At 41.1% G+C, this 27,083-nt stretch overlaps 1 protein-coding gene across 2 annotated transcripts in view; it reads right to left on the bottom strand.

The window, feature by feature from the left end:
• The window catches only part of TTC29 (tetratricopeptide repeat domain 29), a 246,846-nt gene that overhangs the window by 130,838 nt on the left and 88,925 nt on the right, over positions 1 to 27,083 (bottom strand). The window contains exons 5-6 of one of the 2 annotated variants that reach the window (XM_075849691.1): positions 21,623 to 21,808; positions 304 to 516 (exon numbers count right to left, since the gene is read on the bottom strand). In XM_075849691.1, the coding sequence (XP_075705806.1) occupies positions 304 to 516; positions 21,623 to 21,808 (399 nt within the window). The remainder of the gene's footprint in view (positions 1 to 303; positions 517 to 21,622; positions 21,809 to 27,083) is intronic. The other variant, XM_075849692.1, reaches the window with a different exon arrangement.

Below are 27,083 nucleotides of genomic sequence, written 5' to 3'. Positions count from 1 at the left end.
AAGAAACACGCAAAAAATGATACAGAAATTATATTAAACAATTGGCAATATATTAGCCTTTTTTTTTCCAGAGAGGAACAAAATAGGTTTCATAATTTTTTGTTTAAAACGGCAAATTTCATGCAATAAAGCCTGTTTTACAGAAAAGTAAATACAGAAAAGTAAATATATTGATGGCATTTGTCTCTGAAAATGGAAGGGAATGATCACCTAGCCAAACATTCCACAGCATTTAGTTTACTCATGGGCAAAAGAAGAACAGTACATAAAAAAATATATGTGAGGGTATTATTTTCCACCTACCTTCTCTTGCCATATCAAGTGCTTTTATTAGAGTTTTGATGGCCTGTTCCCATTCTTTACTCTCTAGCATTTTGTCTGATAGCAATGTATATATTCTCCAGAGGTTCTCGCATGCCAGTGAGTTGTGAGTGCGGCCTGTCTTATCCTTCCATATTCGGCCTACTGTCAGATGATAGAATGCCTCATAATGTTCAGCAGCCTTCTCCAACTGACCTACAATATATGACATGTATAAATATCATCACTCTGAACTACACAGTGGTACTATATGGAATGTTTACATAGTCATAAAAAGGCATATTAAAAAGCTGCAATCCATATACTAGTATAGTAAAATAGTAAATAACGACATATAATGGTAAATGTTGGAATCTTCAATTAAAAGAAAAAAACAGCAGATTACATTTATAAAAATATGTTAATGGCATTGTTTCTTATTTAAAAATATGTAAAGGCATAATTCCATGATTTCTAAAGTAATTAAAATATAATGTAATCAGAAGATGGAGCCGAGGGTCAAAATCAGGAGTAGGAAAACAGGTACCATGCAAAAACTCCAAAGAGCAAGACAAAAGCGGAATCCAGTAATGAATCCAAGGGCAAGGTTTAGATAGTAGTCACACAAAGGAAGAGAGCCACGGCCAGGACAAGCAGGGCCACGGCTGTCAGCATGAGGCATCACTCGAGTGAGGAGAGGTTGCCTAGCGACCAGACACAACCAAGGGCTGGACCCGCCAATGGAACAAGGGGGGGGGGGGGGTGAGAAACAATTATATGGGTATGGAAAAAAAACGACAAACACATAGGAACAATTTTAATAAACTAAAATGTAACCCCTTAATGACATACCACGTAGGTGGTAGTCGTCAAGGGGAAGTATGGAGCGGGCTCACGGGCTGAGCGCGCTCCATACTCTGTGGGTGACAGCTGTGTAATACAGCTAACACCTCACTGCAACGGGTGGAATCAAAGATCAAATTGGCCTGGTCATTAAGGGGTTAAATAATAAAAAAATTTGTTGCTCCCATTGTAGTACATATATTCTTTCTTTATGTAGAACCTTGCATGCCACCCAGAGGCATGACTTGGATTTCCTGGGCTCTATTGCAAAATCCAAACACAAAATATGTATATGTTCACAAATAGGCTTTGGTGCCTACAGGACAATTTGATGGTGTTGGTGTTAGGCTGGATTCACACGAGCATGTTCGGTCTGTAAAGGACGGAACGTATTTCGGCCGCAAGTCCCGGACTGAACACACTGCAGGGAGCCGGACTCCTAGCATCATAGTTATGTACGACGCTAGGAGTCCCTGCCTCGCTGCGGGACAACTGTCCCGTACTGTAATCATGTTTTCAGTACGGGACAGTAGTTCCACGGAGAGGCAGTGACTCCTAGCGTCGTACATAACTATGATACTAGGAGCCCGGCTCCCTGCAGTGTGTTCGGTACGGGACTTGCGGCCGAAACACGTTCCATCCTTTACGGACCGAACATGCTCGTGTGAATCCAGCCTTACTGAAACATGGCTAGACTCTTCACATGATTGGGTTGTCAATTTTCATGGCTATACAATTTTTCAAAGGAACAGTATACATAGAAAGTGCTTGTGAGAATGTTGAAACTTTGTAGGTGGAACTAAAAGGGGTATAATCTGAAAAAAATCCTTACTGGTGTTATCTATAGACACCCTACATATTGTAAGGAACTAGAAATCCAGCTATTCAAAAAATTGGAAAGGACTGCATATGCTGGAACAGCGGTAATGAAATTTTTTAATTACCCAGATATTGATTGGTATCCGGGTTCTGCATCAAATGTTTTGTTGGGGCTTGGTTGTGATCGACACTGGTGCACCCAACAGACAAATACTATAATACACCACCATATAACATCACGCAATGCCATGTAGCCAGTAATATTCAGTATCGAACACATAATTGTTTAGGCAGCATAAAGTATCTTGACAAAACTCTCACATAACACCATGCAGCTACTGTAGTAATACAGCTAGTAATACATGTAGCCAGAGCACATGACTATATGGACAGTAAACCTCCATAAAAAAACCTCATATAATCAAAAGGTATAATATAGGCAATACGCATAGAATGCAATTCTGTTCATAGAGTAATTGTGTAAATACAATTATCTACCTAGAAAGTTTCATATGCATAGTATAAAGGCACATAAGTATTTTCATAAACCGCTAAACATTTCCGTGCCCCTGTCCTCACAGAATACAGACCACTCTTACCTTCAATCCTTGTATAAAGATGCAAGCCAATAGAGTCGTTCACATAATGTTGTGAGAGAGGATTATTAATAAGACCATATCTGTCTCAGAATTTACAAGGACTCAATGGGGGAGATCTATCAAAACTGGTGCAAAGGAAAAGTGGAGTAGTTGCCGAAAGCAGCCAATCAACATCAAGTTCTCATTTTACAGATGCCCTTTTAAAAATAATTGTGGCAATCTGATTGGTTGCTATAAGAAACGACACATCAGTGGCATGCTAGTCTAACAACAATGCCGCCATTATATAATACACTGAGATCTGTTTGATCCTTATGCTGTTGGTATAACCGTCACCGTTCAAGCTGTCCTACTGCAAAATGAGTTCACATCAAAATTACAATATACTTAATGCACTAGATTTTTCGCTAAAGGAAACCGATCATGAAGAATCAATCTTCATTAATTCACAAACAAAACAAATAAGAAATTAAACCTTCATTTCCAACCAAACTTAGATTGGCTTTTTGTTAACAGTTCATGGCAAAAAGATCCCAAAAATTGTGATTATTAGGAAATGAGCTTAAAAGGCAATATTGTATAAAGGTTTCTCAAGCAGCTTCTGTGCAGACCACATAGTATCCACAAAAGTTCTGCCATTAACCACCATCTTTCCTTTGAAAAATGACTTACATGCACAAAATTACATTTTTTTAGGCAAAAAAGCATTGTCTAGTTTTAATATTTTTGGGTTCATTGGTATAGGTTTAACATAATTCTAGATGTTAAGTATATTTCCAAGAACAACTCCCTAGGATTCAAACATCTCTTTATCTTAATTATTTTTTTTAACATACTTTATATGTTTCAAAATATCTAAAAATCACATTTATTGTATTTAATATATGCAAGTCGTAAGTAGTGACCAAGCTTTAGATAGAGGAACATGCATATGGCTTCATCAGCTGCATTATTTTCCCGATGCAAAGACTGATATTAACACAAATGGGTTTAAATGGGAAGCTGCCATAAAAGCAGGCACATAAATGTAATTCTTCCAGACGCTATTTTGATGCACATTTTTTGATGTCATGAATATTTAATGAAATGGCCCAAACTGAAGCCATATAACATTCTTACATTACTGATGCCTGCGCCCGTGAGCTACAAACATTAGAGCCATGATTGAGTGTACTAAAATGAACTTATTCAGCATTGCATTGATTAGTCGAAACGAAGGGAAAGAGAAGGGAGACAGAGGAAAAGATGCTTTACCCCACTTAAGAATAAAAGCTGGCACAATTGAAGGTTTCATTGCTAGAGCAAGGACAGCATTATACACTAACCCATAATTAAATAAATATGGTATCGTTGTAAAGTACTACTTGCCGAGACCTGACATTAATCTGGTGGGATGTTAATTAGGTTCAAAGACTGCTTCCGGTGTTGTCCTAGTAATTTATTATGTCACGAATTGCAAGATGTACTGGCTGACCTGCCCGACTGCCTCGTATCAGCAATCTTGAGGGCAGCTAATTATCTTCTTCCCTATAAGCGTGTGCATTTTTTTTGTATCCAATGCAAGTTAAATTGGAAGAAACAGTTCTAGGAAAATAATTTGACAGTTCCAGATGGGAACATTTTTCTAGTCAGAAAGATAAGCAGAAACTAGAGTATTTGTTGTAAACAGAAGTTATTCTATTATGTTCTGTGGAATGCAAGATAAAATTCAACCGGAATTTATCATAAACAGTGGCTTGCGAAAGTATTCACCCCCTTTGATGTTTTTCCTGTTTTGTTGCATTTCAAGCTGGAATGAAAATAGATTTTAAATTAGATTTTATTTAATGGATTTGACAAAATAGTCCAAATTGTTACAGTAAAATGAAAAAAAAGATATATATATACACCTTATTAAAAAAAAAAAAAATCCAAAACATAAAGAACGGAAAAGATGTGAGTGCATATGTATTCACCCCCTTTGCTATAAAACCCCTAAATAAAGTCTGGTCAAACCAATTAACTTCAGAAGTCTCATAATTAGTTAAAGTCCCCAAAGTGTCACATGATCTGTCACATGATGTCAGTATAATTACCCCTCTCCTGAAAGGCCCCTTAGTCTACAACATCATTAGGAAGCAACATGAAGACCAAGGAGCTCTCCAAACAGGTCAGAGACTAAGTTGTGAAGATGTATAGATCAGGTTTGGGTGATAAAAAAATATCCCAAACTTTGAACATCCCATAGAGCACCATTAAATTCATTATAACAAATGTAAAGAATATGGCACAACTACAAACCTGACAAGAGAAGGCCGCCCTCCAAAACTCACAGACCTGGCAAGGAGGGCATTATTCAGAGATTCAACAAAAAAAAACAATAACATAATGATATAATAACAAAGGAAATCCAAAGATCCACAACGGCGATGGAAGACTCCACAAACTTGGGCTTTATGGAGGTGTGGCCAGAAAAAAGACATTGTTTTAAGACAAACACGTTTTGGGCTCGACAAGCAGTATGGGAAATGCTGTGTGGTGCAAAGCAAACACTTCTCGTCATCCCAAGACCACCATTCCCACACTGAAGCTATACTATGGGGATGCTTTCATGCATAGGGACTGGAAAACTGGTCAGAACGGAAGAAAAGATAAATGGCAGTAAATACAGCGAAATTCTAGAGGAAAACATGTTTCCGTCAGACAAAGATTTGAGACTGGGACAAGGTTCACCTTCGAGCAGGACAATAACCTTGAACATACTGCTAAAGTTACACTGGAGTGGTTGAAGGGAAAAGTTCTAAATGTCTTGGAATGTCCTAGTCAAAGACCAGACCTTAATCAATTTGAAAATCTGTGATATGACTTGAAGACTGTTGTACACGAATGCAACCCATCTAACTTGAAAGAGTTGGAGCAGTTTTGCCTGGAAGAATAGGCAAAAACCCCAGTGTCTAGATGTGCTAAGCTACTAGAGACATACCCCAAGAGACTTGCATCTGTAATTGCATCAAAAGTATTGACTTTCAGGGGGGTAAATATTTATGCAAATTCAAGTTCTTTGTTTTTTGGTTCAATATTTTGCAATTTGAAAGTGTTGTGTAAATCAAATAGTACAGATCACCCAAAAATCTATTTTATTTCAAGGTTGTTATGCAGCAAAACAGGAAAAACATCAAGGGGGTAAATGAATAAATGAATATTTATATATATATATATATATATATATATATATATATATATATATATATATATATACACACACAGTCAAATCACATTATTATGACGACCTCCCACTTTCAACGTCGGCAGCGCGTAGCTCATTAAGGAAGTGTCGTGAGCTGGCTTGGTGGGTATATAAGTTGTGTGATACGCTGTCTGAAAACATATCACTTGTTGTTGCCATGGGTCAAAGGGGTGATTTATCAGAGTTGCAAAAAAGGATGATTATTGGCTTTCGGGCAAAGGGTGACAGTATTTCACAAAGAGCGCAGTTTGTGAACTGTTCGCGTACTGCTGTGGATGCAAGTGCATTGTGAGTGGACAAATGGCACCATTGGGAATAATAAAACGTGGAAACTGCGAAGATCCGAATGACACGCTACAGTGGAACAGCTCACCATGAAAATCAAGGGGGCTACCACACGTGTGTCTAAAACAACAGTTCAGCAAACCCTACAGCATATGGGGCTCCGAAGCAGACGGATGGTCACTGCAGCAATGCTAAAAAAGGTGCATCAGAAAAAAAGGCTTCAATTTGCACGGCAGTAGCATGATTGGCAAAGGGTTGCCTTCTCCGATGAGTCACGTTTTCTGCTTCATTGAACGAATGGACCTTGGCGTGTCAGGCAAGAAACATCAGAGAACAAACACCACGCAACCATTGCTGGAAGAACACAAGCTGGCGGCGGCATCTTTATGGTCTGGGGAATTTTTTTATGCCATTCTCTGGTCCCACTCATCCATGTGAAAGCCACTCTGAACCGATTTGTGTATGAATCCATCGTTGTAGATCACCCATATATGCTGTTTGTCTTCCCTGGGGCAGATGGAATCTTCCAGCAAGACAATGTCCGACAGTGGCTGGAAGAGCACGACCAAGACTTCCAAGTACTTCCTTGGCCCCTTAATTCGCCAGACTTTAACCCAATTGAGCATCTGTGGGACCACCTAGATCGTTTTGTTTACTCTATGGATCCTCCCCCACGCATACTGCAGCAAATGTGGGACGCACTGCAGTCAGCATTGCTCCAGATACCGGAGACAACCTACCATCACCTTATTGCGCCCATCTAGCCGCAGCTAGCTTTATTGTTTTCACCACAGCAAGCAGTGTTACAACAAAAACATACAAAATAAACCCTAGGCCGTCCAACCTCTAACTAACACATTCAGTGTCCCTCACTCCAGCAAACCAGGCCCTTATTCCGGGTTTTACACCCAAGCAACAGCAGAGAAAACCCTCTCTGCTGTACATGTTCCCTGGTTGCTTGAAACTGGACAGTTTCTGCACTGTCCAGTAGCTGCACTATTACAATATATATATATATATATATATATATATATATATATATATATATATATATATATATATATATAGAGAGAGAGAGAGAGAGAGAGAGAGAGAGATAAAGTTCCTCCCAGCTGCCAAACTATTCATGTGCTGTGCGCAACTCCTTTTCTTAGAAGTCTACATAGTGCCACTGAAGTCTGTTACTAGGCTGTGCTGCACTGCTTCACCATCTTCAAGACGTTGTCCAAGTTCCGACTACACTAGCTGGGGACTGTCATTGAGGTATGCTCTTGGGCTCATAGTCTAATACAGAGAGTTGCAGTGAAGTTGCAAAGGCGTTCATTGGGCTCAGTCAGCAGGTACCAGGAATGGTTACTATGTTTTAAAATTTGGAAGCCAAAAATATGCAGCTACAACAGGAGGTCCAGGACTTGTAGTTGTCTAGAGTTCTAACCAGGGCTGATAACCAAGCACTGCAACACTGGAGAGGTTTCCCTTTAGGGGTTCAGGAGGAGTGACATCACGCGCTGCACCGGATCTCGTTTCTGCGGCTGGGGCTACAATGCACAAGCAGAGGAAAGACGACTTGCTGCCCTCCAAGCAGGGAGAATGCCACGGCAGAAAGTGGCTGACATGAATGTTACACACACATTACATATATGTTCAGCAGAGCTGATTTTGCAGCAAGCTAAATCAGGACTGTTAGCTTCAGGTTGAAATATTGTCTTTCTGACAGCTTTTATGCTAAACTTTGGAAACTAGGTGGGGGGCACATTCCAAACACCTGCCTTGTGCACCATGATTCCTTGTTCTGCCCCTGTGTAATTTTATCCAAAAACAACAAAATTATACCTTCAGTTGCTTATGTCCTGCACCTTATTATTTAATGCAGGGGTGCGGAACGTCCGACCCGTGGGCCGTATAATGCCCGCGGGATCATTTGGTCCGGCCCAACCTCACTCTGACCACCGTTGCCACCGTGAGTCCGCCTTACTGACTCACATTTAGGAGCAGGAGAAGGGCGGATAGAGCCAAGTATGGCGGCGGCAGCGGTGGTATGAGTGAGGTCGGTGTGTACCGGTCCAAAAGTGGACCAGTCCAGTCACCTGACCTGAGTCAGTGAAGTGAGGTTAGGTGACTGGACTGGTCCACTCCTGTCACAGCACGTCGTGTCACTCCCTCCTTGTCTCTGTCCGCCCTACTCACTCACATTTAAGAGCAGGAGAAGGGCGGACAGAGCCTGCCGGCCCAAGAGTGGACTAGTCCGGTCACCTGACCCGAGTCAGTGGCGTGACGTCAGGTGACCGGACTGGTCCACTCCCGAGCCGGCACAGTCTAGTCACCTTACCTCAAGTGTCATTCCCTCCTTAGCCCCGTCCGCGCGCCCTACTTACTTGAAGTGAGGTCAGGTGACTCTAAGGGGCTTTTTTTTATCAAGGACATTTATGATATATCCACAGGCTATGTCATAAATGTCCGATAGATGTGGGTCCCAGATCTATCTCAAGAACAGGGCCCCTAAACATCGTTCAACCTCTTTGTGTTGTAGCTGAAGCTTGTGATTTCCGACCATGAAGAAGAAAACAGCATAACTTGCTGAGCTACGCTGTCTCCGTAAGTACCATAGAACTGAATAGTAGTTACGGAAACAGCGTGAGTCGCATGCTACGCTGCTTCCGTAACTGCCATTCACTGCTACGGGAGTTATGGAAACAGCGTAGCTCAGCGAGCTATGCTGTTTTCTTCTTCATGGTTGGAAATCAGCCGGAACACAGAGCGGTAGAACGGGGTGGTTTAGGGGGGCCCGTTCTAGAGATAGGTGCGAGTCCCAGAGGTGGGACCTGCGTCTATCTGACATCTATGACCTATCCTGTGGATAGGTCATAAATGTCCCTAATGGGAAAACCCCTTTAAGTAAAACGGAACAACTTACTGCTGCGAGTTCTTTTCAAAACTTACCATTGTTAAGAGTCGACTGCCCTCCAGATTGACCGACGCAGTAGTAACATCATCAACACGGACTAACATCACACGCCTTACCAAAGAGCAGCAGTTCCAGCCATCACATTAGGGCTGAGTTAATGAAATGTTTGACCAAATATAGCAGGCTCATTTTTAAGTTGATAATTTTGTATGGCCCACGAATGATGTTATAAATATCCAAATGGCCCTTGGCAGAACAAAGGTTCCCCACATTTAAATGGTAAAATTATAGAAGCTGCAAGTAAAAAAACAAAACATATTTCGATTTCTGTGCTGGCCTTTAAACTTTGCTGTTTTATGCATGTGTCTAGGTTGAGTTTGCCAGAGATTCATCCATGTTAAATAAAAAGGGTTCTATCTCAGGAGATAGACTTCTCTCAACACAGAAACCTGCTCTCCTGTGAAGAAAAAGTACTAGCTATTACTGGTGGTACCAGTGCCAATATGTAGATATAATCTATGAATCTTTTGAAGCCCTATAAAGCATTATTTTTTTTATTGACTCAAAACCAACTTACACCTGTTAAGGGTTATTTTATTTTGCATACGGAATGCATAACAATTGTCATTCTTATCAGTTTCCATGGGTGCTACGCTTTTTTAGTACTCATGAATACTTTTAGCAAAAGATGACTAAGTTCCCTTTAACAAATAAAGACATGGATACTGATGAAAAACTATGCAGCTATAATAAGGAACTATTCATTTCTTGTGTACCTTCAGTATATGTACCCTAATATATTGCTACCAGCAAAATTGCATCCCTGAAAGTCAACATAGAATCATTGAGTAGGATATTGGCTGTTTAATGACAATATTGGTTTATAACTGGTGGTCTCTAGGCTTCCAAACAAGACAAATGAGTTTATATAGTGTCTAGGCACTTTGGCTAAAATTTTAGAAATCTGCATTATAAACATTTTGTTCATATGTTTTATAAACTCAAATGAACATAGAGCAGATAGAAGCAGCTACCACAGCTTTCATCTTTTATGCAGTTTCCTAATATTTTAATAATGTTACCCCAAATTAGAGGTACTCTTTTCATTTTTACAGTTATTACACATTTGTGGAAAGATGACAGGTGCATTTATTGTAAGATGAAAGATATGTTTCAACACATATCTCCACTTGATATTCCTTGTGTTACATGGTAACTCATGTCAGATAACATCACATCCCAATAGAGAGACGAGACAGCACATCCAAAAAATGAGGAATTTATTCACCCAAATATGCAACGTTTCAATCCAATAGGACCTTTCTCAATGCTTGAGAAAGGTCCTATTGGATTGAAACGTTGCATATTTGGGTGAATAAATTCCTCATTGTTTTGGATCTGCTGTCTCGTCTTTCTATTTAGATTATATAAAGGGACTTTGGATCAGGTTCTGTTGAGGCTTGCACCCATATAATCGCATATCTGGTGCTGTGATATCCCATTGTTTGACAACATCACATCCCAATCAGTGCTGAGCCTTTTGCGTTGTCTGTAAATGTGTGTGGCGAAATGCCTCGCTGTGGAGGAATCGTTGCTATCCACAGCACCCATTCAATAAGTTTTAAGACCCCAAAAATATATTATAAATTCTGCAAAATGTTAAAAAATAGTAATTTATACCTATTTTTCAAATTCCTGCTTCATTGGTCTTCCGTTCACTCTTGTCATTGTAGAGGAACCACATGTTGTCTTTTGCAATAGGACTGTGGCAGCCAATCATCGGGCACTGCGGTGAAGCATTTTCCATAGTGATGTCATCACAGTGGCCAATGTTTGGCGGTAGCATTTACTTGGAGAAGGAAGATATATCACTGCTTGATTATTACAACAGGAAATAGTGAGGTACATCTTGTGACTCCTTTGTACTCCATAGACAACCATTTAATACATGGAATGGTTTGGAAGACCATACAATAATTGCACCAAACAAACATTATATAGGGACCAAAGACAGTAAGTTCATAGTTGCCTATAGTATGGGTCATAATTTCATAATTATTCAATAAACACGTTACATATGTTTTTATTAATCAAATTTCAGTGTTAATACTAAGCAGACTACTAAGTATTACATTTTAATACATTGTTGTACAATAAGACAGTTCAGCTCCGACAAGCGAGCTTCTCTATTTAGTCCTCTATTTGTCTTAAGTTGGATTGGACATTTACATGAAGTAGGTTCAATTTATTCCTCATCATTAATAAAGATTACACAAAAAGGAAAGACAATACTAGAACAATCCTTAATGCCATCACATTATTGTTGTACATAAAAAGGTAATCTCTTGTTATTGCCTTTCATCAGGGCACTTTCCACACTCTTTATTCATGATCTACAGCTTATCTTAATGTAACACTAATTTAATATAGCCGTAAGGTTTTGTCTGCATTTTAATTGCCAGCATTTGCATAATAATCAATACACTAGTGCTATTAATTCATATATACATAAAAGCTAGCACAGGAAGGGTAACGTTTATGCACTGGACATGTTAAACATTTTTAGAATAGCATTTATTCTTTACGCTTTTAGATTTTTTTGCTAAACGTTAATATAGAAAATTGTGTACACACGAATATCACTGATATATCACGAACACATGTATTAATAATAATAATGTTGAAAAAGGTTTCAGTAATTATATCCCAAAAAAACAATAAATCAATAAATGTATCAAAAATCAATATAATTGAAACACATAAATATTCTACACCACGGAGGACTTTTGACTTTTTTGTCATGGAGGTACGCGCTGCAATAATCATGTTGTGTGCACCTTCATGATTTGGGAGCTCCTACTCACACTTAGAACAGAGGCCGCTGTCCATACTTGGTTCTTCTGCCAAAACTTTGCATCTGCAATAGGTACCACTACTTGCCATTTTTTAAAAAATAAATTTTTTACATTGACATTTTCTGTTTGGTTACTCCATTAGTTGTAAATGGTGGTAAAGTCTAATCTTGTCAAACAATATTGGTCAAAAAGGACAAATTGTAACCTCCTAGCGTCTCAAGATGATAGGTTATGTAATTGTGTACACCATTTGTGCTTATTTATGTTGTCATTAGGAGATTTCATACACAGCACAAAAAGATATATATGGCTAAACTGTATTTTCGCATGCCTGATAGAGGGAATTATTTTGTTTCCACATGAGTTACAATATTTATCTATCTGCCTATTATCAGCTTCAACAAATTATAGCAGTGGTTGGTTGCCTAATAAAAATGTTTACTCAGAATTGCCCAATGACCTTTAATTTTCAGGGTGTTAAAGGGAATGTGTTGCCAGCAAAACATGTTTTTTTTTTTTAGTTAAACAATTAGTGTATAGGTGATTAAACATTGTTCTAATTTTTTTTTTTTTTTCACGAGTCAGGAAATATTATAAATTGGATTCAAATTTATAATATTTCCCATTGCTGGTCACTAGATGGAGCCATTCCCAAAATTGCAGCATTGCATGTGGTAAAGCAACCACATTGCTTTATGCTGCAAAATTGGGTAAAAAGCCCTCGCTCTAGTGAGCTCTCAGCATCCCCCCCTCCTTTATCCTGGCTAGTGCCGGGATAAACGAGGGGATTGAACAGTCTAACCTCCTACACTGAGTGTCGCCATTTTATGAGCTAACACACAGTGTAGTAGGTTTACATACAGTAGTAAACACACACAAACACAAACATACATAGAAATCTCTTACCTGCTCCTGCCGCCGCGGCTCCCTCCGGCCCGTCCGCTCCTTCTGCTGCCGCTGGTCCAAGTGCACAAGTCCGGAAGCCGCGACCGGAAGTAGTAATCTTACTGTCCGGCCGCGACTTCTGGTCCACAAGAAAATGGCGCCGGACGGCGCGCATTTCAAATTGGACTGTGTGGGAGCGGCGCATGCGCCGTTCCAACACAGACGGCGTACATTGAAGTGGATGGAACGGGCCCCGTTCGCAGTCCCTATGGGACTGGAGCTGCCGTATTCCATGTCTGTATGTGTCGTTAATCGACACATACAGAAATGGAAAAAAAAATGGCAGCCCCCATAGGGAAGAAAAAGTGTAAAAATAAGAAAAAGTAACACACAAACACACAAATGAATCCAAATGTTTTTAATAAAGCACTAACATCTTTAACATATTAAAAAAAAAATTGTGGTAACACTGTTCCTTTAAGGAGGAAATGCAATACGAGAAGGATAAGACTAAAAGTAACTGATAGGCCATCTCACCATGAAGTTGATCGCTCTAACTATAATTTATGGCCCCTTTACAGTTAATCTGTTTGGCCGTTCAGACACTCTGAGAATCTATAAATGTACCCCTCTATTTCATGTCACCTTACCTTATACTGCTGTTCATGTTTGTATAATTTGATGTATGACGTAATTTTTGTATGATTTTGGTCTCATAATTATTTGTATATCACATTCCCCTTGCTCTTTTTTTTCTTTCATTGGAAACAAATAAAAAGAATGACGTTAAAGGTCTATTGACTAGATGTTCTGTTATGGCAGGAAGGAGGTGAAGGGAACAAGTGAGCCCTAATCTACCCACCGCCCTGTCCCTGCCTACTTGCAACGACCCGCCCTAGGCGACGGGGTACAACTTGGCGGCGGTCCCTACGCTGACTAAGTGCAAGGGGATACAAACAGGGAACAAGCAAGGGAAGGGGCAGTAGCCCACGGAACACCGTGAGGAAACGGAGTGGTGAACGAGCCAGTCAGGATCAGGATGTAGTGGAGTATACAAACGCAGAGCAAGGAGCAGGAAGCAAGCCAGGGGCAGAGCGAAGCAGGATAAGCGGGAACTGAAGCAAGGCAGAAGCACGGCAGAAGCAGGCTGGAGCAAGGCAGCAGTGGGGCCAGGAATCCAAGAAGAATAACAAGCAATGAGGAAGAGAAAACGGCAGGTATAAATGGACAGGGGGCGGAGCTAACTCCGACTGACCAGGCCGCGATAGGCTCTCCCACTCCTGAGCCTGCCACCCTGATTGGTGGGAGCCGGTGTCAGTCTAAGAGGTCTGGCCTCAGGTGTCGACTGATTAATCCTGGGAGTATCCACAGACGTAGTGCCTGGCAGATCCTTTACATGTTCACACTAGCTTCAACGCTTCCGTTCCTAACGGAGACATTACAGGTGTGTCAATGAATCCTAACGGAATCCATTGACTTATAATGGGGTTCGACAGGTTTCCACCACCTGCAGACTAAGCTATTTGGCCATTAAAAAACTCAGAGGAGTACACATGGAGGCCTATGAGGTTAAAACGTCCCCATTGCGCCCTAACTCCTCCTGGCTGTGGCTCTCCTACTTGGGCTGTTGTACATACAGTCTGCATGTTATGTTGTCTGCCACCTGCTGGTGAAATGTGAACATTACATGGGAGATGTTCACCTTTCACCAGCAGATGGCAGACGACAGTACATGCAGGCGGCAGTTGGGTCAGAGAGGAAGAGGGAGGGAGAGATACATCGTCTTCACATTGCTGCTGACTGGAGCAGTCCTGTCCTTCTGTGCCAAGCTCCTCTGTGAGAGAAATTCAGCAGAGAGGGTATGTGCATGAGTCACAATATGTATATGTGTGTGCATGGCCGGCCTTAGCTATGTTCGACCAGTGCGGTCACACAGGGCGCCAGCCGCCACACGGCAAGAGGGGCGCCAGCGGGTGTGTGTATCCCCGCGCCGTTGCAACTACCAGCGGGGATACACACACTAACTGCAGTCGCACCCGGGCGCTTCTTCGCTTAGTGGCTATCGCTACCGCTGTAGCAGCCATAGCGGCTGCTAGCGGTGACACCGGGCATGAGGGCGGTGGTGCCGCTTGCAGCTGCTGTGGCTGCTATAGCGGTAGCGACGGCACTATAGCAGAGCAGGGAGGTATCTCCCTGCTCTGCTGTCTACTAGCGCCACTGTAGCTCCCTTCAGCTGCAGCGGCACTAGTAGACAGCAGAGCAGGGAGATACCTCCCTGCTCTGCTATAGTGCCCACCTGTAGATAGCAACCCCCCCCCCCCTTCCAGGATAGCGCCACTGTAGCTCCCTGAAGGAGCGGAATCCCTGTGTGGCCGGGGATTCCGCTCCTGGAGCGCTGCTTGATGCCTCTGTCCATATATGGACAGTGATGTCACTCTCCATATATGGACAGAGGCATCACACGGGGGATTCCGCTCCTTCAGGGAGCTACAGTGGCGCTATCTATGCTGGAAGGGAGAGTTTCTATCTACAGGGGGGCATTATAGCAGAGCAGGGAGGTATCTCCCTGCTCTGCTGTCTACTAGCGCCGTTGTAGCTCCCTGAAGGAGCGGAATGTATATGGACAAAGGCATCAAGCAGCGCTCCAGGAGCGGAATCCCCGGCCACACGGGCGTTCCGCTCCTTCAGGAAGCTACAGTGGCGCTATCTATACTGGAAGGGGGGGTTGCTATCTACAGGGGGGCACTATAGCAGAGCAGGGGGGTATCTCCCTGCTCTGCTGTCTACTAGCGCCGCTGTAGCTCCCTGAAGGAGCGGAATCCCCGTGTGGCTCCTGGAGCGCTGCTTGATGTTTCTGTCCATATATGGACAGTGACATCAGGGGAAACTCCTGAAGCTGAATCCCCAGTCACAGCATTGCAGACGCTCCACTCCAGGAGAAGCCAATGACGTCATGGACATAGACGCTGTGGACGGGGATTCCGCCTCAGGAGTTTTCCCTGATGTCACTGTCCATATATGGACAGAGACATCAAGCAGCGCTCCAGGAGCGGAATCCCCAGCCACACGGGGATTCCGCTCCTTCAGGGAGCTACAGTGGTGCCAGTGGCGTAGCTATAGGGGTCGCAGCGGTCACAGTTGCGACCGGGCCCCCCATTGCCATACAGCAAGCTTCCTAAATAAATCTTCTGTGCCAAGCCGGTTACTACGGTCACATGGTACACTTAGTGTACCATGTGACCGTGTTCTCACGTGACACGTCTTCCAGACAGTGGAGTGGAAGAGTCGGTTCGGAGGACTCCAGGTAAGCTGCAGTCTGTAATGTAATGTATTGTGTGGTGTTGTAATGTGATGTAATGTCTTGTAATGTATTGTGTTGTATTGTGCTGTTTGCGGTGGAGAGGGGGGGGGCGTTAAATCACAGCCCCCCCCTCCTCTCTCCACCGCAAACTGCACAATCCAACACAATACAGTATAGTACACATGACTGTATGAGAGTGGGGCTGCGTCTGTGTAATACAGCCACTGCCCCGCTCCGGAGTCCTAACATGTGCGCGCCGTCAGGATGATGTGATTCGGCCGGCGCTGCACTAATGATTTGCGGCACTGAAGACAGAACATGGCGGGTGCACTACAAAACACCCCCATGTTCTGTCTTCAGTGCCTGAACCGCCGCTCATTAGTGCAGCGCCGGCCGCATCTCCTCATGCTCATGGGTGCACTTACTGTCAGGAGCGGGGAAATTGCTGTATTACACAGCCGCAGCCCCGCTCTATAACAGCGGAGATCAGAGAAACCTCTCCTCTCCGCCGCTATTCTCCTGAATGCTGCAATCACATCTGACTGCAGCATTCTCAGGGGAGAATGAGAAGGGGGATGCCCCTGGATCGCGTCACAGGGAATTCCTGTGACGCGTTTGAGGGACATACCATATATGGGCAGACAGCCCAGGGTCCATTGAAGGACCCCAGTGCTGTCTGACCATATTTCCTGTTGTTGGGGCATACTGAGGTCTGTCCTAACAACAGCCTATGTACTATCTGTACACAGGCTAATGTACTGTAATATAGATATATACCAGTACATTACTATCAGTATATAGATATATACCGTACATTACTATCAGTATATAGATATATACCGTACATTACTATCAGTATATAGATATATACCGTACATTACTATCAGTATATAGATATATACCGGTACATTACTATCAGTGTATAGATATATACCGGTACATTACTATCAGTATATAGCTATATACCGGTACATTACTATCAGTGTATAGATATATACAGTACATTACTATCAGTGTATAGATATATACAGTACATTACTATCAGTATATAGATATATACCGGTACATTACTATCAGTGTATAGATATATACCGGTACATTACTATCAGTATATAGATATATACCGTACATTACTATCAGTATATAGATATATACCGTACATTACTATCAGTATATAGATATATACCGGTACATTACTATCAGTGTATAGATATATACTGATACATTACTATCAGTGCATAGATATATACAGTACATTACTATCAGTATATAGATATATGCCAGTACATTAAAGTTTAAAAAATAAAGTGAAAACAAAGTAATGTTAAATTAAAAAAATACAAATACGCCTTTTTTACAATAAGCATTAAAATAAGTCTCAATACATAAAATATACATATAATCGGTAAACTGCTTTCTATCACTTATTGTGAGGCACGAGGTGCGATGGTCTTCAAGTGGTTTCCACCTCTGACCTCCAATTGAAATTAATAGGAGGCAGAAAATACCTGTGGCGCCGGTTTTGAGCTTTTTTTTTCCGGCGTCTTTTGCATTCGCTTCAATAGCAAGAAAAAACACAAAAAAAAGGTCACACGCTGTCAGTTGCTGAAGGAATTTTGAGTCAGATTTTTTTTGCCTTACAAAAAACGTGTGTGAACATGCCCTACGAGTGGAGTGCTTGTTCTTAGCCGTTTTCTGTCTTTCTCAAAACTATTTTTGGTAGGGGGGCCCTGAGGAAATTTTGTTTTTCCAGTGCTGCCTCGAGTCCGAAAAGGTTGGGAAACTCTGTACTAGGCTACAGGGTCCCGTCATGGAACAGCTCAGTTCGTCATGGGAACGAAGCCTAGGTGAGTACAATTTTTGTTTTTGTTTCTGGGCACTGTCTACAAGGGGGAGGTGCGGGGACTGTATGGAACGATCTACAAGGGGGAGGTGGGGGATTATGGCACTGTCTACAGGGAGGCTATATGGCAAAATCTACAGGTGGGCACTATACTGTGTGTGGGCCACTAAGCGAACATTATACTGTGTAGGGGTACTACAAATGGCATAATACTGTGGGCACAATTAGAGGACAAAATACTGTGTCCTTGAAGGGGTTGTAATATATTATTAAATATTATTATTATACTGTATAGGGGCACTAAAGGGGCATTATAATTTTTTTATGGACAATTTTTTTTTTAATGATGGGGTGGGGCGCCGAAAGATCATTTGTGTGTGTGTGTGTGTGTGTGTGTGTGTGTGTGTGTGTGTGTGTGTGTGTGTGAATATCTGCATACATTGTATGTGTTTTTTAGTGTACAGACGTAGCAATCTTTATCTTGACCCTTAACATATTAAGTACATAGTGGCAAGAAACTTTAATTTGACTTTTTCAATGACTTTTCATTGTTTTTTGTTGTGTGATATCATACTGCAGCAAGTTATCAGAATCAAGGTAATCTTGGCTACATATGTACGCTACTGAACAAAAACAGAAACCTGACAGAGAGGAACGGTGCCCTAAATACCAGGTATCACATACAAAGGAGGGTTGCAAGCGTAAAATATTGTTTTCTTTGATAACACACTAATTAATATTGAAAATGTAGATGATCTGGAAGTCACTAGATTATCGAAACTTTACTATAAACATTTAATTACTTCCCAACCACAAAATTAATGTTTAAATAGTCAAATTGTTGCATTTGATAATATATTTACTGTATATATTTATGTGTATGACTAATATAATTCCATAGAAAAAGCCAGTTAAAAAAAAAAACTTCTAACTTCTAAGGGTCAAGTTTCTGTTCATACTTTCTTATTCTGACTAATTTTGAATCTTTAGGCCATTTGGATTTATTTTAGGGAGCTCAAAGCTGTAGCTGACACCTAAGAGGGAAGTACAGGTTTCTATATCAGAAGTACCTGAGAAAAGCACAAATTATAATCTAATTGAAAACACTGAGAACATCATAAAACATTTAGAAAAGACTGGAAACCGTTCTTAAATAAGTAAAAAAAAAAAAACAGCAAAAGATAAAGATCATTGGTATTCCTATGAAAAAGTTGGTTATGACAGACAAACGAAAGGTATTCGTGGTCATGTATAAAAAGCCACGCAAACAAAACTGGTGTGTTGTCCATGGTAACGACATTACTTGCAGAACAAAAGTTGGAATCTGATGGTTGCTGTGGAAGCACCAATGTTTTTACCTGAATGTTTTTTTTATACATGACCTCTTTTATTTTTTATGTGAGATCTATGTAAGCAGCTCAGTGAGAACTTTAAAAGTAAAGTAAGAGGAGCTTTACGCCTATGTTTTGGATGCTTTTTGGCCACTGCTGTAATTTACCACTGAGAACTAGATAAAACTTAGGAACCATATCGCCAATACGCCTAGAAATGTGCTGCTGGTGTCTGTTAAGTTATATTGTATATTTTATGTAAAATCTTACCTCTTGGCTACTAAAAAAAAAAAAAAGACTACTTTGTCCACCCCTGCCACAGTGGCCAGATGCGATATTGTAGTGGGAAAAAATGTTTTATTTCCACATTGTAGTTTTCAGGGCATGCTATGTTTTTTGTTTAAACTGCAGCATGTCCTTGCTGTTGGAGTCTTGCCACGTTTTTTTTGCCCATTTACCTTATTGGTGAAAAACCACAGTGTTGAAAGTGTTTTTTATATATATAGTATCATGATGCGATTTTCCAAACAAGCAGTTCCTACACCCGTTTCTAAAGCTGGTTCAGGTCCGGAGTATTTTGGGGCTTTCAGCACCTCACACAGCTTAGTTATTTTTAGTATGTGTTAGCTTAACTGCTAGAACGTTATTTCTTAGTCTATCAACATGAATTCCGCTGCATTTTTGTGTGTGTGACAAATACGCCTTTCTTTTCTTACTTCATCTTAATTTTAATAAAATTTTTTAGTTTTTAGTTTTTTTTCTATTATTAAAGGGAGTCTGCAGCTCTTTTGAGCTCACCAAACCGCTAGGAACGCTAGCTAGATAAGGTGTAAAGCAGCATATACATACCTGTGTTGTCAATATTAGTTCTTGTAATTTGAAAAAATTACGTTTTATTCCTCCATGCGCCTTATGCAAATGAGCTGCTGGGTGTCCGGCAAACCAGAAAGTGTACTGCATTGTGAGCAGTAATCCCACCCCCCTGCTGTTAAACAATGGCACTGCTGCTCCTCTGTGTCATATACCGTTCTCTCCAGAGGAGCATCAGAGCCGTCAACCAACAGCAAATTCGGAAAGAATCCGCTAAGAATCAGCCGGGAATGTATGTGAATGGGGTATTTTATACCCTACCCACAAGCTCAGGAAAATATCTGTGTGGAATAACGAACTCGCTGTGGATTTTAAAATCTATAGCATGTTCCTGATTGCCGCTGAAAAGCCATGGATTAGCTCCATTATATTACAATCCCAATTCGGGCTGCGAATTTCGGACATATCGACTGCGAATTTGCCTATAGAAAATGTGTGCCGTGTATACATTGCCTTAGGGCTTTGCTGGGTTGACTTCTGTGATCATTCATGTGTTCACTGAGACCAATAGAAGTAGCAGCACTTCCACTGCCTCTATTCTTTGCACAGCACTCTGTGTATATGACATCAGAGAAGAAAAAAGTTTTGAAAATCGCTTCTGTCTGCAGTCTTGGGTGCCGGTAGTCTCTCTGCAAATGTACAATGGAGCAGAAGCCTTCTGGCGTACCACTACTAGGCTTGTGTGAAGGTAGCCAAAATGTATTTATCCAACATACTGGAGATTGGGCTTTTCACATACATTTTGACACATGGTTATATTACAAATTGTAAGCTTGTAAGCACTATATGTGTTCACACTGTGTAAAGTGTAGTTTAACATTTGAGCAGATTTTCTGCACAAGTATAAACACCATAAATACATTTATTTGCCATTAGACTATCCAGAATGCAGAGCACCTGCAAAAGTTTAATCGTGAAGTATAAACAGCATACCATGAATCCACTCTACAAGCATCTCCCAGAAAATATATCATCACAAAACATAGTAGTCATTTTTCTTAATAGCATCCTTTATGTTTTGTTGATAGTCCCCAAGTATATGATGTAATAAGAAGAGAAAGCAGGAGCACATGAGATATACCCACATGGAGCAATATAGATTCTCATCCTGACACCCGAGATGACAGATATTTCTTAGATTTGGGCATACAGAGAAATGCATCTGAAAGATTTATATATTCCATACTTGAGTTGAATGATTCATGTATTCAGTTCTTTAGTTGAACCTACTGTGCAATTACAATGTAGGGATTTGTAATATTTCAAAAACCATATACAGTTAAACCTAACAAACTTACAAACTATTATTTAAATTGTATATATACATTAAAATGAAGATCAGGATCCTATGGCACCTCCGATAGTGATGTAAAAAATTGTGATACTGTATTTTCTCAGATTTTTACACCAATTACAGCAGATAATAAGTAGAATAGTAATGTGTGGCTAGACCATGACACGATTTCATATGTGTGTGCATGGCGCATGTGTGTGGCCACAAATTCACATAAAACAGTATTACTACTTTCTTGATAGAATGTCTTTAAATTATTTTCTTACCATGTTCTTCGGTCACCATGGCAAGGTTTGCATGGGCCTCGGCTTCTTTTCTCCCTCCATCAATTTTTATTTTTTTAGCTGTCTGAAAGCAGCATTCATAAAAGTGGTTTGAAAGCCAATGGTCATCTAGCTTCTTGAAGTACTGGGCCAGTGCAAACTGATTTTTGTAAACCTCTTCATAGTAGCCTTTGAAAAATAAACATTAGTGTAAGTTGATCAGTGAATACATCAGTCTATATGTGGAACTTAAAAATTGGATAGGTGGCAATGTTAATTAGATTTTTCAAAAACTTTTTATACATGTGTCCCAGTGAGACAGAACGGCAACTGATTCAACCTGGAATGCCTACTTTTTCAAGGTCTATTCATACTGTGTTAGAAGAATATGTTCGGTGTATGCACTGGGAATTGCTCCCAGTGCATATGCCAAACAAGTCCGTAGACCCCAAATTGCAAAAGAGTCACATCAAACGGATACCTGTAATGCAATGTGAACCCAGCCGTCACCTTAAAACCACTGAAAGGTGAAGTGAATACCTTTAACTATTTCATTACAATGGCACCTGTCAAAAGGTGGCATATATTAGGCAACAAGTGAAAAGTCAGTTTGAAGTTGATGTGTGGGAAACGGGACCAATGGGCAAGCATAAGGAACAGAGCAACAATGTCAAGGGAGGGCCAAATTGTGATGGGTAGACAACAGAGTTGTTTAGAGTCACAGAATCTCCAAAACGGCCGATGGGGTGCTTCTGGTATGCAGTGGTTATTACCTACAAAAAGCAGTCCAAGGAAGGACAACTGGTGAACCGCTGGCAGAATCATGGGCGCCAAAGTCTCATTGACATATATGTGGGAAGTAAAGGCTAGCGTATCTGGTCCGATCTCACAGAGGAGCTACTGTAGCACAAACTGCTGAAAAAATTAATGCTGGCTATGATAAAGAGGCGTCAGAACACACAGTGCATCACAGCTTGCTCATTTTGGTCAGAGTGCCAATGCTGACCCCTACAATGGCCTTGTGAGCATCAGAACTAGATCATAGAGCAATGAAGAAGGTGGCCTGGTCTAATGAATTCAGTTTTCTAATACATCATGTGGATGGACAGGTGCATAATTTGCCTGTGGAAGAGATGGCACCAGAATGCACTATGGGAAGAAGGTAAGCTGGTAGAGGCAGTGTGATGCTCTGGGCAATGTTCAGCTGGGAAACCTTGGATGGCATTCATGTGAATGTTACTTTGACACGTATCCGCTACGTAAACTTTGATGCAGACCAAGTACACCCCTTCATGGCAACAGTATTTCCAAATGGCAATGGCCTCTTTTAGCCGGATAAAGCGCCCTGTCACATTGCAAAAATTGTTCAGGAGTGATTTAAGGAACATGACAAAAAGTTCCGGGTGTGGACTTGGTCGCCACATTCCCCAGATCTCAATCTGATCAAACCTCTGTGTGCTGGAAAAACAAGTCTGATCCATGGAGGCCACACCTCACAACTTACAGGATTTAAAGAAGATCTCCAGCTTTCTATCACTGCATCCCCCACCTGATCTAACAGCTACCTGTCTATCCAGCTCTGGACATATTTTATGTATATTGTAGTCCCTTCCCTGCTGTCTAGCCTCCTGTTGTCTTCGGATCAGACATCATCTTCATTTTTACATGTCACCCTGCTTTCTATTCCGCTTTGCAATGTTATCAATCCAATGGAGCCTCAGTGCAGGATTACATAGGCAGCTACAGCCAGTACCATCTCTGCCTGTTGGGAGAACAGTGTGATTTTCCATCTTTAAATATTTTCCTAAATAAGCTAAGAGACCATAAGTATACAGTCAGGGAGACTGAGCTGTGATCTTCTTCATTTTAAAGAGGCTCTATCACCACATTATAAGTGGCCTATTTTGCACATGATGTGATCGGCACTGTAATGTAGATTACAGCAGTGTTTTTTATTTCGAAATACGATCATTTTTGATGGAGTTATGACCTATATTAGCTTTATGCTAATGAGTTTCTTAATGACCAACTGGGCGTGTTTTACTATATGACCAAGTGGGCGTTGTGGAGAGAAGTGTATTACGCTGACCAATCAGCGTCATACACTTCTCCCCATACATAATTTTTCTAAATAAAAAATATTGCTGTAATCTACATTACAGCGTCGATCACGTTATGTAGGAGATAGGCCACTTATAATGTGGTGACAGAGCCTCTTTAACTGTGTGATTGGAGACTGTCCAATCATCAGTAACTGTGATGCAACGGTTTGGGTCCCGCCGGCCGGGAGCCTGTGTGGAACAGTTCATGCAATTTCATTATACAGGAGGTTCTAGTGCCTGTTTGAGTGATACATAGATCCTCATAGAATCAAGTAAAAAAAGTCTGTCACTGAAGTCTGATCTAGACTGTTGCTACTCAATGGCCTGAGTGTGATATATTGTGAAAGAAGCAGCAAGAAAAAGAACAGGTAGGAGACTGACACATGGAATTTCCCTAAAGAAGCACCCCATTAATTTTTTTGTCCCCACATATTATGCTAACTCACCAGCAATATTCTACCGGTGTCATTTGTTGCTTTCCAGCTCAGTTGCATCTATACATTTCTATCACTTTCATTATGGTCAAATGTGTCATGTGATCTCAGTCTGACCACCTAAATAGACCATGCTCTCATGTCTAGACAGAAGAATCCTCTGTTTGAAGCATTTTTGACCTGTTGTTCTATTTTAGTTACGTTCCTGGACGAGATATCTTCTTCCAGTTAGTAAAATGGCCGCCGCGTACTGGAATTCACACTGCGCATGCGCGAAATTAAGATAGTAAATTTTTGCCAAGATGGCCGCCGTACTATCGAGTGCGCATGCGCGGGAATAGCCATCCGCGATCTCGCGGGATTTCGCTATGCATTGCAAGCAGTAATGACAGTTCTATTACACAGGTGTGCAATACATTTGTACACACACTGGACAGCTGAGACCTAGAGGAACGAGCCCTTTTTCCGGTTTTCTGCTATTGACAACTTTGAATGTTTTTATTATGTACATCTGGGTGAGTCATTATGTCATTAACACTTTAGTGTACCTAGGACTGTCTTTTTTCTGTACTAGTCCCTTATATATCACTTTGTATATTCACATGTGCACTGGCATTCATATTTAGCTTTCAATATTATATTCTGTTTTTGTATCATCCATCTTTATATTGGGTTTTGTCTTAATCACTGTTTAATTTCAATTGGGCTTTGCAAGCCTTTATATACTTATGACTTGATGTGTGTCTTTATGCTTGAAAAAAGTCCAGTTGGACTGAAACGTCGCATGGGTGAATAAATAGCTCTTGCTCTTTTTGGAAGTGCTGCCTCTGTCCATTCTTTGTCTGCTTGATATCCAGGACCGCGGACCAGGTCTTATTGAGGCGTGCACCCACTTGCAGTCCAGTGCTGTGGAATCTTTTCGTTTTGTAGACAGAAGGTCCGTCTCTCCTGTGTGTCTGACTTCTTGTTCAATACAGGATTAAATCATCATCCATCAAATCGCTCCTGGCAGTTCTAAAACACCTACCCTCCCTACCCAGTGCCACCCTCCTTGTTCCTCTGTTTTTCCCAATCCATATAGTGCTACAGAAGATATCATACCTGACCTATCTAAGGGAATAGGAGTGCAGTGATGTAATAGGTGAGTCCTTACAATGATTAACTGCAGAGTTATAAAACAACCTCTGGCTCACACTAACGGTCTATACTATCTGTGAGTGCTGCACAAGACATACACAAGAGCCAATACATTATTCTTTAATAGTAGTCTATGCTGCATTATAGAGGCAAAATCGCTGGAGTGCTTCTTTAATGCAACATAAGGGTGGAGTGTTGTGTGGAGTGTCCCCTTAAAGCGACCCTCTAGTCCCCACAAAAAAATAAACTAGCGATGGTAGAACGATTTTTAACCTACCAAGTGTCCATCCTGTTGGTTTTTCTCTCTCCATTGCCTCGTTCTCGGTTCCTGTTGTCTTCCATCCAACATGGCCGTCGCTGTCGCAGACTTGCACATGGAGAGTAGTCTGCACGTCTGAGAGAGACATGCTCGCCTCCTTCGCTGCCTTCTGAAGTGATGGACCAATGCTGATGTCATCAGCGCTGATCCATTAAAGGGTAGGAAGGAGGAGGGGGCTTGTATCAGACATGCAGACTACGCTCCCTTCAGAGGTCTTGTGGAGTCCATACCTTAATGGGTTAGAGCTATTTGGGTGGCATGAAGGGGACCTACACAATATTAGGCAGGTGATTTTAATGGTATGGTTTACCGCTGTCTAGGATACAATGTACACCTTTTCACGTGTACATAATATATCAGACTTACGCTCTTTACAAGCGGCTGCAATGAAAGGTCTCATGAACACAGGGCTGCTTTGTGAATGGATCCTATACGGCAGAAAACCATTCCAGTAAGGCTGGGTTCACACCTGCATTCGGCTTTCCATTGTTCTGATCCATCAGAGGAGCAGAACAATGAAAATACCGGAAGCGACAGTTCCGTTGCATGACAGACACCACCAGTGGGCCACCGGAATGCAATGACTTTAATGGGTTCCATTGGGTTTTTGTCGTGATGTCCGTGGTTTTACCATAAGCAATAGCGGAGATGTGAACAAGGCCTAAGGGTGCTGTTTTGCATATGCATATCACAAATGAGTATAAACCCTAATATTACCAATGAACATTAAACAATGCTTCTGCAATGGTAGTCCACTCGTCCCTAATATAACATTTAACGTTCACCCTAATAATAAATTTGTCATGAGCTATATTACACAGAAGAATGAAAAGAAAATATAAACATATTCAATATAATTACATATACATTCAGGTACAATAAAAAAAAGTTTTACATGCTGTTTTAAACTTTAACATCTTAAAAAATCCAAAACTTTCCAATATGGAATTTTACAGTATGTAACATACCATACAAAATTTGGACATTTTGTTTTTAGTGTATGAATATATTTATAATTTATGAGTTATGTTTGTGTGTTTAGAACTATAAAAAAAATCTCTGTATAAAATCTACCTCTGCCAGTATCTATAGACATCATAGCATCCTTCATTATCCATTTAAAGTCTAAATGTTCATAAGAAGATTTCCATGAATATTTAGGTGCATGTAAGGTAAGGTGTTAGGTAAGATACAATACAAACACATGCAGGAAGTAAAGCACAAAAGACGGAGAAAAACATTGATTAAGCATATTAATTTAATTATTGATTGGTGCAAAACTGGACCTTCCTAGAGAGAGGAACTCTAAGGCCCTGTTCACACAGAGTTTTTTGGACGCGGAAACCGCGCCAAATAACTCCTCAAAAACCGCCCGAAAATGCCTCCCATTGATTTCAATGGGAGCTGGACACGTTTTTTTACCGCGAGTAAAAAAAAACGCGTCGCGGTAAAAAGAAGCGTCATGACCCATC

Source organism: Rhinoderma darwinii, chromosome 1, assembly GCF_050947455.1.
Source record: "Rhinoderma darwinii isolate aRhiDar2 chromosome 1, aRhiDar2.hap1, whole genome shotgun sequence".
Lineage (NCBI taxonomy): Eukaryota > Metazoa > Chordata > Amphibia > Anura > Rhinodermatidae > Rhinoderma > Rhinoderma darwinii.
The sequence above is the reverse complement of the archived record's forward strand: the minus strand, read 5'-3'. Positions and strand labels throughout refer to the sequence as shown.